The sequence below is a fragment of the Hydra vulgaris genome, chromosome 02, assembly GCF_038396675.1.
Source record: "Hydra vulgaris chromosome 02, alternate assembly HydraT2T_AEP".
NCBI classification, from domain to species: Eukaryota; Metazoa; Cnidaria; class Hydrozoa; order Anthoathecata; family Hydridae; genus Hydra; species Hydra vulgaris.
In genome coordinates, this window is record NC_088921.1 from 58,820,001 (window position 1) to 58,838,030 (window position 18,030).

The 18,030-nt window shown below is 26.6% G+C and overlaps 2 protein-coding genes across 2 annotated transcripts in view; one reads left to right on the top strand and one right to left on the bottom strand.

The window, feature by feature from the left end:
• Window positions 1-18,030, top strand: part of LOC100198163 (choline transporter-like protein 4) — an 89,676-nt gene that overhangs the window by 30,123 nt on the left and 41,523 nt on the right. Inside the window, exons 9-11 of the mRNA XM_065791528.1 lie at window positions 4,296-4,404; window positions 4,599-4,641; window positions 17,073-17,113. Coding sequence (XP_065647600.1) covers window positions 4,296-4,404; window positions 4,599-4,641; window positions 17,073-17,113 — 193 coding nt within the window. The remainder of the gene's footprint in view (window positions 1-4,295; window positions 4,405-4,598; window positions 4,642-17,072; window positions 17,114-18,030) is intronic.
• Window positions 8,483-11,286, bottom strand: LOC136076803 (zinc finger protein 862-like). Its single transcript, XM_065790253.1, has 3 exons — window positions 10,907-11,286; window positions 10,446-10,722; window positions 8,483-10,215 (listed from the first exon to the last, which is right to left on the bottom strand). The coding sequence occupies exons 1-3, from the start codon at window positions 11,150-11,152 to the stop codon at window positions 8,483-8,485; spliced, it is 2,256 nt and encodes a 751-aa protein (XP_065646325.1). The 5' UTR covers window positions 11,153-11,286.

The window sequence follows — 18,030 nt, forward strand, 5'->3', positions numbered from 1 at the left end:
GAGAGCCTAATTTTAGGCTCTCAAATCTACATAGTTTTTTCCATTAAAAAACATCTGGTTTCGATGATAAATGTTTTCGCTCACCGCAGAATTTTTTAAACTCAGATCAGTTTTACACAATCATATTGGGTTTTCCCCTTTTATTTAGTCTGCGGTGGTTATAAAAAACGTTTGCTGTAGCATGTTTTTGTGTTTTGTCGAACCTATCATTATCATTATCGTTGCCGATCGTTAAGTGTTTGAGTTAGCGAAAATAAAATAGTAATTAAGCGAAATTTAAAAAACATGAGATGAATATTTTTCTTAGAAAATAAGTAAATTTTTTTATACACTATAAGTACAATATAATTCAACTTAAATTTTGAAAGATTTCAAAATCTTTATTTTTTTAATAAATTCAGAAAAAAGTTTTAATGATCTTATATAATTTTTAACTTATATTTATAATAATTTATATTTCTAATTCAAGAAACCATTTTTAAAATGATCTAAAATGTTTTTCAGATATATATAAAATTTATAAACTATAATTTTAAAATTTATAAACTATAAATTTTAAAATTGATTTAAGTTTTATAAAAGAAACTTTTTTTTATTTGTGTCAAATTTAAGCACATTAATCAGACCCGATTTAAAAAATAAAAATAGTCATAGAGCCGGAACTTTCCTTTGCGAAAAACAAAATGGCATTCAAGTCAAAAAGTTTTATGTTTATATCTTATTCAATATTTTGTTTTGGAAAGTTTAATTAACTTTCAACTTATTTTCTAATAATTCTATGATATGAACACAACTTGTCTCGGCATTTGGTGATCCCTTTAAGAAGGAAAACCGAAAAAATAATTGTGATAAAAATAAGCTAATTTTTTTTTAAGAATAAATAAAATTTAAATATTGAACAATATTTAGTAATATTTTTAAATAAATTTGACAGTTAAGTTAAACCCAAGCATTAAATTTAATTTTAATAAACTTAAATATATTTTTTAAATCAAAATTAAATTATATATTTTTTAAATCTAAATTAAATTACATTTTTTTTTTTATCAGAGTAAAATAATATATTTTTATTAAATAAGTTTTAAATTAAATCATATATTTTTTATCAGAATTAAATTATTTTATGATCTTTGCTTCAAGCTTAAAGCATTACTATTTTCCAAGCGAAAAAATCATTGCAATAAAATAAAAACAAAATAAAAATAAGTTTTTAATTTTATTTGAGTTTTTTTCATTAGAAATAGCGGTTATATCTAACATAATTGTCATTCAAACTTTTGTAACAAGTATTCCAACATAATCGTCATTCAAAAGTTAATGTGGTTTTTTTTTAAAAATTAAATTAATTGCTTCTTTTATCTTACTACTTTTAGAATAATTTAAAAGTTAAAAAATGATAAAAAGTCACTTAACCGAAATCGCTTACTGCTTACGTAAAATACTCTACGTGTACCGCTTTAAAACAAGGCCTGTACTAACAAAAAAGTGAAAAATGTCTCAGAGTAAGAAGTTACATATTTTATTTATCCTGTACACTCAAAAGATTGAAAAAAGTTTAGAAACACAATGACCTTATTATTTGGTAATAAAATTATGTCAAAAGCTATCTTTGATTAAAATTTTATCAAAACTATAAATAAATGCTTTTTTCAACTTATTTTATTATGATTTCCGATTTACTTTGTGAAAGTTTTATTATAGCATTATTTTACGTCTGATAACAATCTATTCTATTTAAAACTAAATACAACGAAAAAATATAGAAAGTGTTAGGTTACTGTTATTTTTGTTTTATATAAATGACTTCTAAAAAAAAGTTTTCATCAAGTTTTTGATTTCTTGATTTCCCATGCAAAAAGTTCAAGTTAACCCAAGAAATTTGCTGAACGAGGATGAAAAAATGGTTCAACAAAGTTCGAGTCATCCGAGGTTCAACTTAACCAGAGAATTTTAATAGTTATGAATTAGACAATTTCAAGGGACTAAATGAAACAGTGCAAGGTTAACTGGTGTTCGACTTACCAGGATTTAACTTTATGTATATATATATATATATATGTATATATATATATATATATATATATATATATATATATATATATATATATATATATATATATATATATATATATATATATGTATATATATATGTATATGTATATATATATATATATATATATATATATATATATATATATATATATGTATATATATATATATATATATATATATATATATATATATATAAATATATATATATATATATATGAGAGAGAGAGAGAGAGAGAGAGAGAGAGAGAGAGAGAGAGAGAGAGAGAGAGAGAGAGAGAGAGAGAGAGAGAGAGAGAGAGAGAGAGAGAGAGATAGATAGGTAGATACACCTATATATACAGCGCTCGGAATTAGGAAAAATAAAGTTGCTAATTCCAGAAAAATAAGTTTGCCAACCTTAAATTGTTAGAGGTAGGTTGTACACAACAAATTGTTGTGTACACAACAAATTAACTGAGACAGTTGCAGAACTCTAAAAGTTGATGCTAAAAAGTTTGATAGGAAAGTTCGTGAGGCAGTTGAAATACAGTACCACCAATGTGCCCCTCAACAAAATGGTATCAATTTAGATGAGGGACAATATATGTCAACAAAATTTTGGACACCATTTATGGCGCACTTACGTCAGATAAAGATGAAACCATCCCATTGACATAAAATAGAACTGCTGTTTTAAAAATAAATAAATTTAGTATTGAGAGAAATTCGTATTTATTGATGTTTATAAAATAATAATTTACATATTCTCGTTATTATTATTATTATTATTATTATATATATATATGTATATATATATTTTTTTTAAATTTTTTTTTTATAATTCACCTCCCCAAAGCCAAGAAAGCCACTACAGATGAGGAGGCTACTTGTGGTTATCACCCTCTCTCAACTCTATAACTCCGAAACACAAACCTTGATGAACAAGGCCGCTGCGCGGAGAAACAAGTTGAGCGTGGTACTACCAGGGACGTGGTGGGAATCGAACTTGGAACCTCTCGCTTATGAAGCGAGTGCTCTACCACTACACCACTCCCGCATATATATATATATATATATATATATATATATATATATATATATATATATATATATATATATATGTATATATATATATATATATATATATATATATATATGTATATGTATATGTATATGTATATAAATAATATAAAATATATAATATAAAAATATATGTATGTATATATAGATTTATAAACAAAAAAAATACAACTTTTTATAGTTCTAATAGTTTCATGCCTAAAGGCAATCATCAGCCATGTATTACCTATAATAGTAATAATAATAATAATAATAATAATAATAATAACAATAATAATAATTTCTTTGTTTATAAATTTATATATATTTATATATAATACTCTATTAAATAAATAAATCCTATTTGCTTATTATTGAGCACTCTTATACATACAAAAGTTTTTGTATTTTTTTTTTAGTTTTTGAGTTTTTGTATTTTATTTACAAATACAAAATATCATTTAATATATATATATATATATGTGTGTGTGTGTGTGTGTGTGTGTGTGTGTGTGTGTGTGTGTGTGTGTGTGTGTGTGTGTATGTGTGTGTGTGTGTGTGTGTGTGTAAATTATGTTAGTGTATTCTACAAATAGAGTGCTCAATGTTCTTAAAGAACAGAGCCATAATAAATTAGTATTTAGGTAAATTAGTAATTAGAGCAATAATAAATTGTTTTTGCTAATTTATATATATATATATATATATATATATATATATATATATATATATATATATATATATATATATATATATATATATATATATGTATATATATGTATACATATATATATAAATACATATATTTATATATATATAACAATATATATATATATATATATATATGTATTTATATATATGTGTATATATATGTATATATATATGTGTGTATATATATATATATATATGTATATATATATATGTATATATATATATTTATATATATATATATATATATATATATATATATATATATATATATATATATATATATATATATATATATATATATATATATATATATGTACTTACATATATATATATGTACTTATATATATATTTGTTTATATGTTAAATGCTGGTTTTCATCTAGATTACAATCCAATGTAGTTTTTATTTTCAAATATTTATTTTGAAAAGTCTTCAATAATATATTTTTATTTAGCAAACACAAATTTAAATATATGCTTTTGTATAATATTTAGTGTTCTATCGGTGTGTGCCAGAGATGCTTGCAAATGCAATCACCTCTCTTGGAATTATCAACATAGATGGCACAAAAGTAAATGGGTCTAATATTGAACTAGGAAAAGAGTAAGTGTACTGTTCTAAATATTTTTTTAAGAGAAAAATAAAAACATTTTAGTACTCACATAATAAGTTTTTTACTTGTGTACTTTTTTTGTTTTACAAAATGTTGTAATAATAATTGACAAATTATTAATTTAGTATTAAATTATTATTATGATAGTTGTAGTTTTTAAATTATGTCTTTAAAATTATTTTAGTGCATTACAGATCTTGCTAAACTTCAGAAATCTTGGCATGCAGGTAATTTAAATTTTATATACTATTTAAAGAAGTAATAAAATAAAATTTCACATCATAATACTGTTCACAAAAATACTGTTTGATTTTGAAAACTTGACCGCAGCTGTTAATATGTTTTTCGAATCTTTAACTATGAAGTGATTAACTTAACTTAAAAAAAAACTTATCGTAAAAGAAGCAAATAAATCTTCGTAAAAAAAAATAAAGTAAAATAACTTAACTAAAACTAAAATAAAAAAAATAAAACTTTACTAAAATAAATAATAAACTATAACGATAAAATTATCTAAATTATGTTTGGAATAAATAACATTAAATCGTTTAATGTTACTAATGTTTTTATAATATAATGTTACGTGAATCTTTTTTTAAATAGTAACAACTTGCATCCAATGATTGTTTAACAAATGCGCACTTTTAAACGCTATAAAAAAGATTCTTAACAATTCTTTGCAGTAACGTAAAAAATAGTTAAATCGTTTGTTTAAAAAGTTGATATAATTTTTTGTTTAAATTTAAAGACATTTATGATAAAAAAAGAATACTTATATTAATATTAAAAAATATATAGATTATTCATTAATATTTTTAGAAAAAATTGTTAATAGTGATTTGAAACTTTATTTAAATGCGTTTCATTAATATAAAAACATAAGTAAAGATCAAAGTTATTTAATTCAAACCATTTTCAATAAGTTTTTTTCTTCTTTTAAACAAAATGTTTTTTCTACATTTCGAGTGAATTAACTTTAATGACTCTTATATAAAGTTTATTAAAGAGGCCTTTGCTTTTTAAAGTCTCGCTTATAAAGTTAAATTTTTTTTTTTATATTTTATGATTTTACTTTTTATATTTATATTTTTATATTTATAATTTTAAATTTATAATTTTACTGTTTTTATTTTACTTTTAAAAAAGTATAATTGAACAATATAAATAAAAATTTATAGAACTTTCAATGATACTTTAATTAAAATCATTAGCTTCTTTATTTAAAAGGGTTTGGCTAATATAAAAATGTCAGTAATGATAAACGTGTTGAAGTTATTTATTTTCAATGTAATTAAAAACCAATTTTTCCAGCACATTTATTAAAAACCGTGGTCAAATCGTCAAAACAAAATATTATTTGCGTGGTCATATAAAGACTTGAAATCACATGCCTTCCTGGCCAAGCCTATATATATATATCATCCACGCTTAATGTAATTTTTATTTTTTAGACAACTTGACCACATTATTATATAGTAAGCGTTTAAAAATTTGCGGCAAAACAAAGCTATAAGAAACTAAAAAGAATAAAACAGCTACTCGAAGAATGGAAACAAAAAAATTTAATAGAAAATCTAAATAAATGAATATTAAAAAAAAAATGTCAAAAAAATAAAATACCTAAATATTTAACTGTTTTTGTTTTCATATTTTTATTTTTAGGGTGTTTGTTATTTTCCACTACCAAAATTGATACAAATCAAGGAAAAAAGAAGATAAGAATATAATGAAAATAAAAACATTTTTAGATATACAATTTGCTCACGCTTTTTTTAGTCAGTATATTAAGGAAATGCTTTATTATTTGCACTCGAAATATCAACAAGTTTTAAATTTGTTTTTCAAATGTTTTTGCTAAACTTTACTGTTTTTATCAATGCACAGAAAGCAAGAAAACTAATTGTTATTTATTTGTAAAATAAAAAAATTTTCAACAAGTTTTTAATGTTAACAAATAAAATATTTGGTTATTTTCACTACACCCATTAAAATAGTCTGCATTTGTTGGATTATCCAAGATTTAAACCCGATAGTTTATTTCCTGATGAAATATTAATATTGACGATGCTCCAAAATCTTGTGAGCTAATGCATTTTTAATTTACTGAACTTTTTAATGAAATTTTCAGAAGCCTATTTAAAACATTTTTTTTAAAGTTTTCAATACATTTTTTTTCAAACAGAGCAATCATTATGTTCATTATCTCTAGTAACTCGTATTAACGTTGGAAATTAGGCAACATAAAAGAAACAATTTCAGACATGCATCAAATACGGTAAATACATATATAAAAGAAACCATGTTATTCTTTTATTTAATTTATTACGTCATTATAAGATTTATTATTCAAATAACATATTTTACAAATAAATAACAATTTTTTATTTTATTATATAAGTATTGAGAAAAAACGTGAAGTATAGCAAAAACATTTTTTAAAACAAAAAAACAATAAAACAAATAAATGTAACAAAAAAAATAAACAAAATTTCTCATAATTCTAGCATACATAGCAAATTAGTTTCTTAATTATACAAACTGATAAAAATCGTGAATAAATTGCATAAATTATGAATTATTATTAAATTTTTATACAAGATATGTTTTTTTTCATCAACTTTTATTAAATTCGGTAGCTAAAAACAACAATCACTTTTAAAACAAGAATATAAAAGTTGTATAAAAAGGTTATATAAAAAAAAAAAATTTTTAATTTTCTTTTTTCAATTCTTAAATTTTTTAGTTTGTTTAATTAAAACTTGATATTTCATTAAAATTTTTTTTCCTTTTTTTTCAGGAAAAAAAGGAAACAAAAAGTTTTTTTTTCCTTTTTTTGGGGTTGTTTCCTATTTATATATATATATATATATATATATATATATAGATATATATATATAGATATATATACATACATATGTGTATATATATATATATATATACATATGTGTGTATATATATATATATATATATATATATATATATATATATATATATATAATATATACACATATATATATAAATACATATATATATACAGGCTTGGTCGGGAAAGGCGTGCGATCGCACTCTGATCTTGACCACGCATACAATATTTAGTTGCGACAACTTGCCCACGGCTTCATAGATGTTTTGAGAACATTTCAAAAAATAATCAAGCGCAAAAAAGTTCAACTGGACCGATGAGAGACAATTACAAAAGTTAAAAGCTTCCTGATTAAATTGTTATAAAATAAGTTTAGAATAATTAATAAACTTCGTCTTTTATAATTAAGCGACACTCTTTTATATAAAGTAAAAACTTTCTATTAATAATTGTTTAATAAAGAAACAATTGTTATTCAATTTATCAAAGAGTTAAGTATAATTTCTTTTATTTGAGTACTTCTGATTTATTTCAACAAGATTCTAATAAACAAACGTTTGTTGATTTATTTAATAAATAAAAAAGTCAATCTTTTTTTAACCATTTCGCGCTTTACGTAGTTGGCCTGAGTTTTGTTTTTACAAATTACATACGATTCTTTGTAGTACGACGAACAAAAGAAACAATTAAATCATTCAGTTACTATGACATCTTCATAGATGTTTTGAGAACATTCAAGTATGTTTCCATGTTTGTCCGCATAACAATAAGTTTTAAAAATACACGCAAAAAAATTAAATTCATAATTTTAATCTTTACTAATTAAATGATTTTATATTGACGAATGCTTTAAAAAGATTCGCTAATATAAATTTGTTTTGTTTTAATACGTTGACTTATTGTTGGAGCCACACACACACAGATGTTTAAAAGATTTAATAAAATGGCAGAGTATAAACTTTTTAATAACATATTTTGATCTATATTATTAAAAAGTTTTATATATACAGCATATAATATATACATATATTAGCTTATACGCTGCCTTTTTATTAAATTCAACTTATTTATGCAATCGTATAACAAGAATATGACAATCAAAGATATCATATATATAATGCTAAATATATTTTCGTCCTTCAGGACTCTTAAGTAATGTACATAAATATAAAATTATGTGGGATAAAATTTATATTACAAATTTTTTATCCGTCCGATTCAGATATAGAACTTATATCTTCACTGGTGCAGCTTTCTTCGCTACTATAATCAGTGGCAATACTAGCATTAGCTGAATCAAGGAAAAAAACTCTTCGCTTATCTAAGAAAATATCCACAGCACGACTTAAAATATCATCGCGTTCTTGTTGAGTGAAATTCGTGTCATTCCCTGCTATGATTATTGAGTCTTCCATTGTTGAGTGGTTCATCTTTAAACGCCTATCAGTCAAAATCACAGTCAAAATACTGAAAACGCGTTCGACAGCTGAATTAGAACCAGCAATACACATCAGAAGTTCAACTAAAAGACTCAAGTTTGGAAACTTAATTTTATAATAAAGAAAAATATTCTGCCATATTTGCAATGGTGTGAGTGCAGTGGTGTACTGCGCATTTATTAATAGTTTTGCAGCTCTCCATTCCGAAAGAACCATTTTAAAATCCATTCCTAATTTTTCTAGAGGGTAAAAAAATTCGTTTAGCAATAAAGATATGCTGGCATCACCATACATGCTGTCTGCTGTCCATACTTGCGGATCTAACCAATCCATTGATTCGAATATGGGATTTAACAGCGAACTAAATCTATCGTTTATTAATGGCAGAATGATTTCAATTGCTAATTTTCTTACTTTAATGGCAGAATGAATACATTCAAAGTTAAGATTAGCCATATTGTTGAGTTCAATCTCAACAAACTCAGGGTTTGATTTTTTCAATTCGTTACCCTCTTTGAAATACGAAGAAAGAAGATTGGTTGAACCATCTTTTTCATTGATTATAAACTTGAGTAAATATGAATCAATAATATTATCAATATCTTCATGGCTTAATTCCGCTAAGCTAGCCTTTGTTATATCCACCGCTGGTTTTAACTCATTCACCATTAACATTTGTTTTTCAAAAACCAATGATAATGGTGATAACTTTTCTAAGATGTCCAAATAACTACAAACCATACATAATAGTCTGTAGTCATGCAACCGTTTGGACAATCCAGAAAGTTTAGCACGCATATCTGCTTTAGTGTCGCGATCAGCAAGAGTATTATCGAAACCCACAATAAGCGAAGGCCAATTATGTAAAAGTTTTGTAAAGCCGCGTCTCCTCTGACTTATAAAGCGCGTTCCAAATATTTTAGGCAACGTGTAATATGTAATGTTCAAAACCTCAGCAGCTTTTTTAACTGCGCATTTTAGCTTTCCAGAATTGCGAAATAAATTAAATATGGAAATGTAAAAACGTTCACACTCTTTATACTGGGAAATATCTTTCACAGCATCTTTTATTGCTAATTCTAAACGATGGTTTACGCAGTGAATTTTTATCAGCCACATTCTATCTTTTTTTAATTGTGTTAACACGCCATTATAAATTCCAAAATTAACGCAAGCTCCGTCGGCCGTAGCGCTTACAAGTTTGTATTTGTAAGCTGACGCAGTTAAAGGAACACTACCGGTTTCAATAAAAATGCTATCAATAGCCTTTTTAATGGTATTGGCATTCATACCACCCAAACTGTTCATATCAAGTAAAGAAACTACAAAACAGGCAGGGGTCCCTTCGCGTTCAACGCGCACAAGAATCAACTCTTTTTCATCCTTTGTTTTTCTAGCCTGAGAACCATCGGAAAGAATGGAGAAAAAGTTTGTTTCATTGACAATTTTAGCAACTTTTTCTTTAATGGCACTGGCAATGCATGAGATATATTCACGTGCTAAAAAAGAAATTAAAAACAATAAAATAAAAAAATAATAATAAAACTAATATTTTTCAAATTAAAAAATAAAATGGATAAATCAAAAGGATAAGACCATTCGAATGTAAAATCTAAAAAAAAAAAAAATTAAACTTTCATTATAATAGTAACGTAACTTTGATTTGATTTTTTCATTTGAATTATTTTATCAAATTACGAAAAAGAAACTGAACCTAAAAATCAATAACCTGCTTTATTGTTGTCTTTTCCTTGTAAAAGGAGTGCACCATTAAGTCTTTGGCATTTGATCAGTGTCTTGAAATGGCTATGTGGCATGCTTGGTTTTAGAGCCATTTCATAGGCTGTTCTAATCATCTTTAATAACGCTTCGCGGTTGTCTTGTGTAATAGTTAACAAGTTTTCCATATCGAGGTTAGCAATACAACTACTTCCAGGATCTTCTGAGTTACCATTATCAATCAGCACCGCTAATCTATGGCTTTGCCCTCTAAGATGGCGATCAACCTTTATTATTATCAAAGAAAAAATCACGGTTCAAATTAAGCAATTTTCTAAAAAATTTATTCACTTAGTAATATAGTAAATTATAAGATAACTACAGTTATAAGTTATATAATGGTAGAAAAATTATGTTTAAATTAATTCCTGGAGCCACAAATTAAGAACAAGCTAATTATTTTAATTTTACCTGATACTTTGTCACCACACAAGTTCCCTCCGTAAACGCTGTCAAAGAATGATTTGATACTCCTTTAACTAAAGCATCCGTTAAAATTTCAGTTTTGTTCCTAGCACAAATCTTACACCATATTTTGACAACTAAGCCATTTTCTTCCGTGTATCCAATAACTGATTCTTTCCCCCACGAAAGAAAAGTTTTTAAGTTCTTAGATATTGGTTTACTATCTTGAATTTTTTTTGCTTCAGATGTCATTCTTACAAATTTGTTATACTTAAACTTAAATTTACTTATTTCTGTTTTAAATACTTATTAAAATGAAAAATAAAAAAAAAGCCCACTCACTATTCATAATCAGTGGTAAAGCAGTTCCGCTTCCTCCTCGTAATTTATTTTTACCTTTTGAGTTTAATCATAAAAAAATGCTTTCAGATAGTTTGACGTATTTAAAATTTGGTTTTGGTTAGTAAAATAAAAAATAAAAATATAATTCATTTGGAATGTAATTTTTTTGGATACTGATCATTATAGACCGCTAATTCAGGGGTCTAGCACATTGCGGAATTGTTTTTAACATTTTTAAAGATACTGCTAAAAACAACGTTCTAACATTGTCATAGTAACTGAATGATTTAATTGTTTCTTTTGTTCGCCGTACTACAAAGAATCGTATGTAATTTGTAAAAACAAAACTCAGGCCAACTACGTAAAGCGCGAAATGGTTAAAAAAAGATTGACTTTTTTATTTATTAAATAAATCAACAAACGTTTGTTTATTAGAATCTTGTTGAAATAAATCAGAAGTACTCAAATAAAAGAAATTATACTAAACTCTTTGATAAATTGAATAACAATTGTTTCTTTATTAAACAATTATTAATAGTAAGTTTTTACTTTATATAAAAAAGTGTCGCTTAATTATAAAAGACGAAGTTTATTAATTATTCTAAACTTATTTTATAACAATTTAATCAGGCAGCTTTTAATTTTTGTAATTGTCTCTCATCGGTCCAGTTGAACTTTTTTGCGCTTGATTATTTTTTGAAATGTTCTCAAAACATCTATGAAGCCGTGGGCAAGTTGTCGCAACTAAATATTGTATGCGTGGTCAAGATCAGAGTGCGATCGCACGCCTTTCCCGACCAAGCCTGTATATATATATACAGGGCTTGTGATGAACCGAGCGCAATCCCGCTCCGCTCGTAAAATGCGCCCATAAACGGTATTTTCAAATGTTCTAGGCGCAATAAACAACGCGTGTTCAGCTTATAACGAGCGTATAAAATAACGCTCGTCCAATAGTTCAGGATTATTTTTTTATTTTCATAAAATATTTAAAAAAGATTTTTTATTAAAGATATTCTGTTATCAAAGCACTGATATAAAATATAAAAAGCACAACGTCGTTCTCTTTTGCACTAACGTAATGAATGAGCAGTTTAAAGTCACTAATTTCAATAATGGAATGTGCACGTGGAAACACAATGTGAATACAAAAATGTACAATGTGAATATAAATATATATTTATATATATATAATATATTTATATATATATATACATATATATATATATATATATACATATATATATATATATATATATATATATAATATATATATATATATGTATATATATATAATATATATATATATATATATATATATATATATATATATATATATATATATATATATATATATATATATATATATATATATAATATATATTTATATATATATATATATATACATCAGGAAGAATTCTTCCTGATGAACCTACTGATGGTGAAACACAGTGTAGAAGAAATCAAAAATTAGATAAGTGTTTTTACTAATTTATTATTGCTCTGTTCTTTTAGAACATTGAGCACTCTGTTTGTAGAATACACTAGCATAATTTATATACATATATATATATATATATATATATATATATATATATATATATATATATATATATATATATATATATGTATGTATATATATATATATATATATAGTTCTATAGATTGTTGCATTTGGGAGTACAGAAGGAAAAAAATGATTCTTATGCCAACAAATACGTCACTTTCAATTACTTTTGACTTTTGTCCAACATTTGCTTGTTGTCAGAAAGTAAAAACTATTAATTTAATCACAAATTAATCATTTTTTTAAAAAACTTCAAAAACGCAAATTTAATTGATCGGTGTGTTTTTAAAAACATTCTGAATGTTTTTAAAACATTCTGAATGTTTTAAAAACATTCAGAATGTTTTAAAATGCAACAAAGTTTTGCTACACGACTGACAAATAGCCTGACGCGCAACTGAGTGTTACTACATCGACTATCTTATAGCCTGACTCGCAAGGGAGTGCTGCTACATCGATTGAGGGTTTGGTTAGGGCAGGCAGTCTATCAAGTAACAAAAAAATAATTCCAGTCTTGCATTTTAATTTTTACTTTTTGTCAACAAACTTTCTGACAACCAGTTAGGAGTTATATATATATATTCTGACAACCAGTTAGGATATATATATATATATATATATATATATATATATATATATATATATATATATATATATATATATATATATATATATATATATATATATATATATATTAGGGTGGCCCTTATATGATGATAAAAAATTAAATAAGAGCAATGTTAAGTCTGACCATTTTAAATGGTTCCATTTCATACAAAAAAATTATGTGTAAAGTTTCATAAAAAAATATTAATATTTAGAGGTGGCTCAACGCCGTCAAAGTTTTCTCATATACGAATTTTTGATGTCTGTGACAGAATTCAGCACATTTTGCCATCAGTTTCATACAGAAAATTAATTCTAACTACTAAAAACAGTTCTTAATTACAGAGACAAACACAGAAACAATAGAATACACAAAGTTACACATCTTCACTTAGTTGAACTAGTTAATTGTGAAGTAAGGTGGATTTTTTCACATTCGGAAAGTTTGCCCGGTTCTGTTCGATAACCTGCAGAGCATATTGCAGCTGTTCTTCGCTCTTAAATCGGCCAGACTTTGTTGCATCTTGGATCAAGGCAACTCCTCGTTCTGCATGGTCGTTTGTTACTGCCTGGGATTTCACGATTGCCTCTGCAACCTTGAAGTCATCTCTCCTGTTCCATGATTCAGGATCTTCGGCCAGGAATCCATCTGGCATGCCCAGAATAGAAAACAGGTTTCTGCTTCTTTTTGAGACAAAATCAGTAATGCGTCTTTTGTTGTACTGTCGCCAAGTCCACCACGACACGTTTCAAAGGTACTTCTTCTCCTTCCTGTTCTAATGATCTTTTAACAATTTCGCGCTTCGTAGTGAAATCCACTTCTGGATCGAAGAGGCTGAAAAGGATCAAATCTTCTGACAGGTACCAAAGATGGCCCGCAAGCTTGCGTGATGTTGCGGCACCAATATCTTGATCAGGGTAAGCCTGGAGTTGTTGAATAAGTTGTAGATCATTCCTAGCGGCTTTGTAAGCCAGAGGCGCCAAAAACCAGAACGTGATATAAACCTTTGCAAGAAATATGTTCACACGTAGGAGGCCACGAGACTCTCGCAAGGTCAGCTTAAACTGTGATGGAAACAGCCAAACCTTTATACTGTAAATGGCTTTCGCCATCCATCGAGCTTGATGCATTGACCCAGGCGCTCGAAAGTTCTTCCAATCTGTAGGCTTTCTTCCTAAAAAGATGAGCATCAGTTTGAGCTGATGATCTCGTGGCTGATGATCTTGCAGCTGCTGTTCACAGAAAACAATGATTACATGTTTGACTTCGGAGAGTTCAGCTGAGGCAACATCATCCGAAAAGGCATCTTCATAACTTTCCTGGTCAAAGGATGACCACTGTGCTTGAAATCGTTTGAAAACGAGTATTTCCGGAGCTTTACTGGGTCCCATACAGACACAAAAAGCAGCAGCCAATACCAGTTCCATGATGTGATGTCGACAACCAAAGTGCAGTAGAGGCCGCCCTAGTAGCTGTTCGAGAAGAACGCAAGCGCCAGACAGCCGACCGGTGTTGGAAGAGGTTGTATCGAAACACATACCATGGACAAAGTTTTCCAGCTCCCATTTTCGGATAGCATCATAGACTGCTTTGGCCTCGTCTTGTCCAGTGCCTAAAAAGTAATTTATAGTAGTCTTTATTAAAGTTTGTCTGACATGATTTCACATTCACATTTCATAATAATAAATGATTTCGAAATTTATAAAAACATTTAACTAAAATAAAAGTAGGCATATATATTATACCATTATATATTATACCATTATGTATTACCTGCAGGAATCTTTGGAATATCCAAAAGCTTTGTCTTCCCCATTGTTGTGACAAGAATGGGCAACCTATCCATCTTCTCTGTTCCAGTCAGATCTTGCATCAGCTTGCCATCCCAGTGTACTGTAAGAGCAGTATTTGGCTTGAAATGTTGAATGATTCCGGAGGCAATATGCTGTCGGTGTTTCCGACGGAGTTGTTGGATGGTTGATCTATTTAAAGCGAGTGATTCAGCGTCTTGTCCAAGAGCCCTCGAAGCCTCAACGATGACCATCATAGCAGCCCTGTCGCTCATTTTATTTCTATCAAGCATAGATGCCAGCTGTGGTGAAACAACACTTTGGCGTCCTCGCTTTCGTGATGAAGAAGAAGGAGTAACAGTACTTGTGCTTAGAACTGGATCCTCATCTTCAGGTTCAGACTAACTTTCTTCTGAATCAGCGCTGCTGCTCTCCAACACAGCTTTATCTAGCAAGGTGTTTTTATCAAGTTGAGATCGATGTACTCTCTTTTGCAATATCTGCTTTCTCTCATTCTGCTTTTTTTGTTGTTGAAGCAGAACCTTATCGATTCCGCCCATGCAGCCAGGTCGTCCCTTTTTTCTTTGAGATTCCAGAAAGACCTTATCTTCTTGATTCTCAATTAGCTTCATGGCGTCAGCATGTGCAATGTCGAACAGTTCTTCTATTGCGGCTGAAAATGCGGTTTCATTTGTTTGTTGAGTCTCGGTCTTGCGGCTCTTGTTTTTCTTTAGACTTTTCCACTCGAAGAATAATTGCTCAAGCTTTTTGATGGAATCTTGATGATGCCTGGTTGGAATTTTAGCTCGAAACCAGAAATCTTCAACTTTCTCAATAGCGTGGGTTGCAGCCTTTCGAATATTCTCTTTCAAAACATTGTGGAGATGTAGAAAGTGACCAAGAACCTGCTTCCCTGATGGCAATTTACTACCTTCAATTCTTTCAGCAGGGCTAACAAGATAAATTTGTGAACGCAATGCCATCTGAAAATGCCAAACAGATTTATACTAATCATCATAATATTATAACATAATATTAAACTATACAATTTTTGGCATAAACAAATTACAAAATTACACATGCCATTGACATGCCATGCAATAATACAAAACGAAATCTACAGTCATACAGACTCCCTCATATAATTATATATATAACATAATATATTTTATAATTAAATTGACATACTAACCTTTGCTGATTGCTAATATCTGTGATTATTGATAACTATTAAATAGAAATTTTATTTTGATTAATTAACAAACAACAGTAGAAGAAGAAATTTATAATACAAGATAGCTACAAAGAACTACCACAAGATTTATTTAAATATTATATAAGATGCCCAATAGGTGCTAATATTAAATTATATTACATGTTTAGTTTTGTTTACTGAAAAAAATGACTGAAGAAAATTATGAATTAATAAAATTACTTATAAAATTATTTATTTAGATATATTGATATTTATTTAGATATATATATATATATATATATATATATATATATATATATATATATATATATATATATATATATATATAGTACTAGATTTAGAAAATTTTTGTTCAAAAAATATATTTAAGGGTAGCTACATTAAATGGGTCCCTAATTTTATAAAAAAATAGTTATTTGAAAGTATGTCATGTTGGATCTCAAACAAAGCAAAATTATATAAAAATTTCAAAAAAATCATCATTTTATAAAAAACATTTAGAAAAAAAATTATAAATAAAAATCTTGTTAAGTTTTTTTGTTGTTGTTTTTATTTATAAAGTGACATTTTCTGTCCACTAAAATCAAAATAATTTATTTGTAAAATAGTTCAAATTTTTGGAATTTTTTTTTCTTTTGTACAATTTGTAGATTGCTGACGAGTTAAAGGTGGTTTGGGTATGGATTTTAATGTAAGTTTTTATAGGATAAGTACATAAATACTTTTAAAAATAAAAGATTTCTCTTTTTAAATAAATACATGTAAATGCATCGCCTCTCTCCTCCTTAAATAAATTTTAAATAGAAGTCTCTTTGAGAAGAGTCTTTTTTCCTTTTATTAAAGGAAGATTTTTCATTTATTGGTATCTAAGTCTACTTTTGTGCTGAAAACATTTTTTTCAAATAAGATATGTGGAACTTGATTTATGGAATTTAAAACATTTTCTTTAAAAGATAGGGGGAACTTTAGTTATGGAATTTAAAGATGTACTACATTTGTTTTAAAATAATTGTTGGAGTTTACTGGCCCATTAAGTGCAACTCTTTTTTTTATTCTTTCAATTAGATCAGCTGTTTCAAGAATGAAAAGTTCTTTTGGCTCACCCCTACCTTTCAATTTTGTTTTACCTACTTGGCTTTTTTGATATCTCTTTTTTTTTCATCAGTAGAGTTTTATTCAACATGTATTTAAAACTTTGAATACAATTTTGAACTCCTTGAGAAAAATTTAAAAAAAAGTTTCTTGACAAATATTTTAAAATATTTTTTTATCATGTATTTTATCATATCAAGTATTACACATCTCTGAAAAACTCTGAGTTTATTGGGTTTTAATTTAAAAAAAAGATTTTAAAGATTTTTAAACAAAGAATTGTGTAAATGTATTATGTTTATAATAAAAAGTCAGACATTAAAAATATTAAAAAGTATATTTAATTTGGCTGACAAAAGAAAATACTTGACGTCAGCTTATTGTCATCTGGTTAAATTGTCTGACAACCACCACTTTCTTATTTTATGCACTGAGTGGTATGTTTGTGTTATATTTTTATGTTTATTTTAGACTGGAAAATGTATATTATAAATTGTTATATATTTGTTTTATTAT

Coding starts and splice junctions, on each gene's coding strand:
- LOC136076803 (XM_065790253.1), bottom strand. CDS start 11,152: ATGACATCTGAAGCAAAAAAAATTCAAGATAGTAAACCAATATCTAAG. Junction 10,723..10,906: donor GTGTGGTGACAAAGTATCAG/GTAAAATTAAAA, acceptor ATAATAATAAAG/GTTGATCGCCATCTTAGAGG. Junction 10,216..10,445: donor AAAAGACAACAATAAAGCAG/GTTATTGATTTT, acceptor TTTCTTTTTTAG/CACGTGAATATATCTCATGC.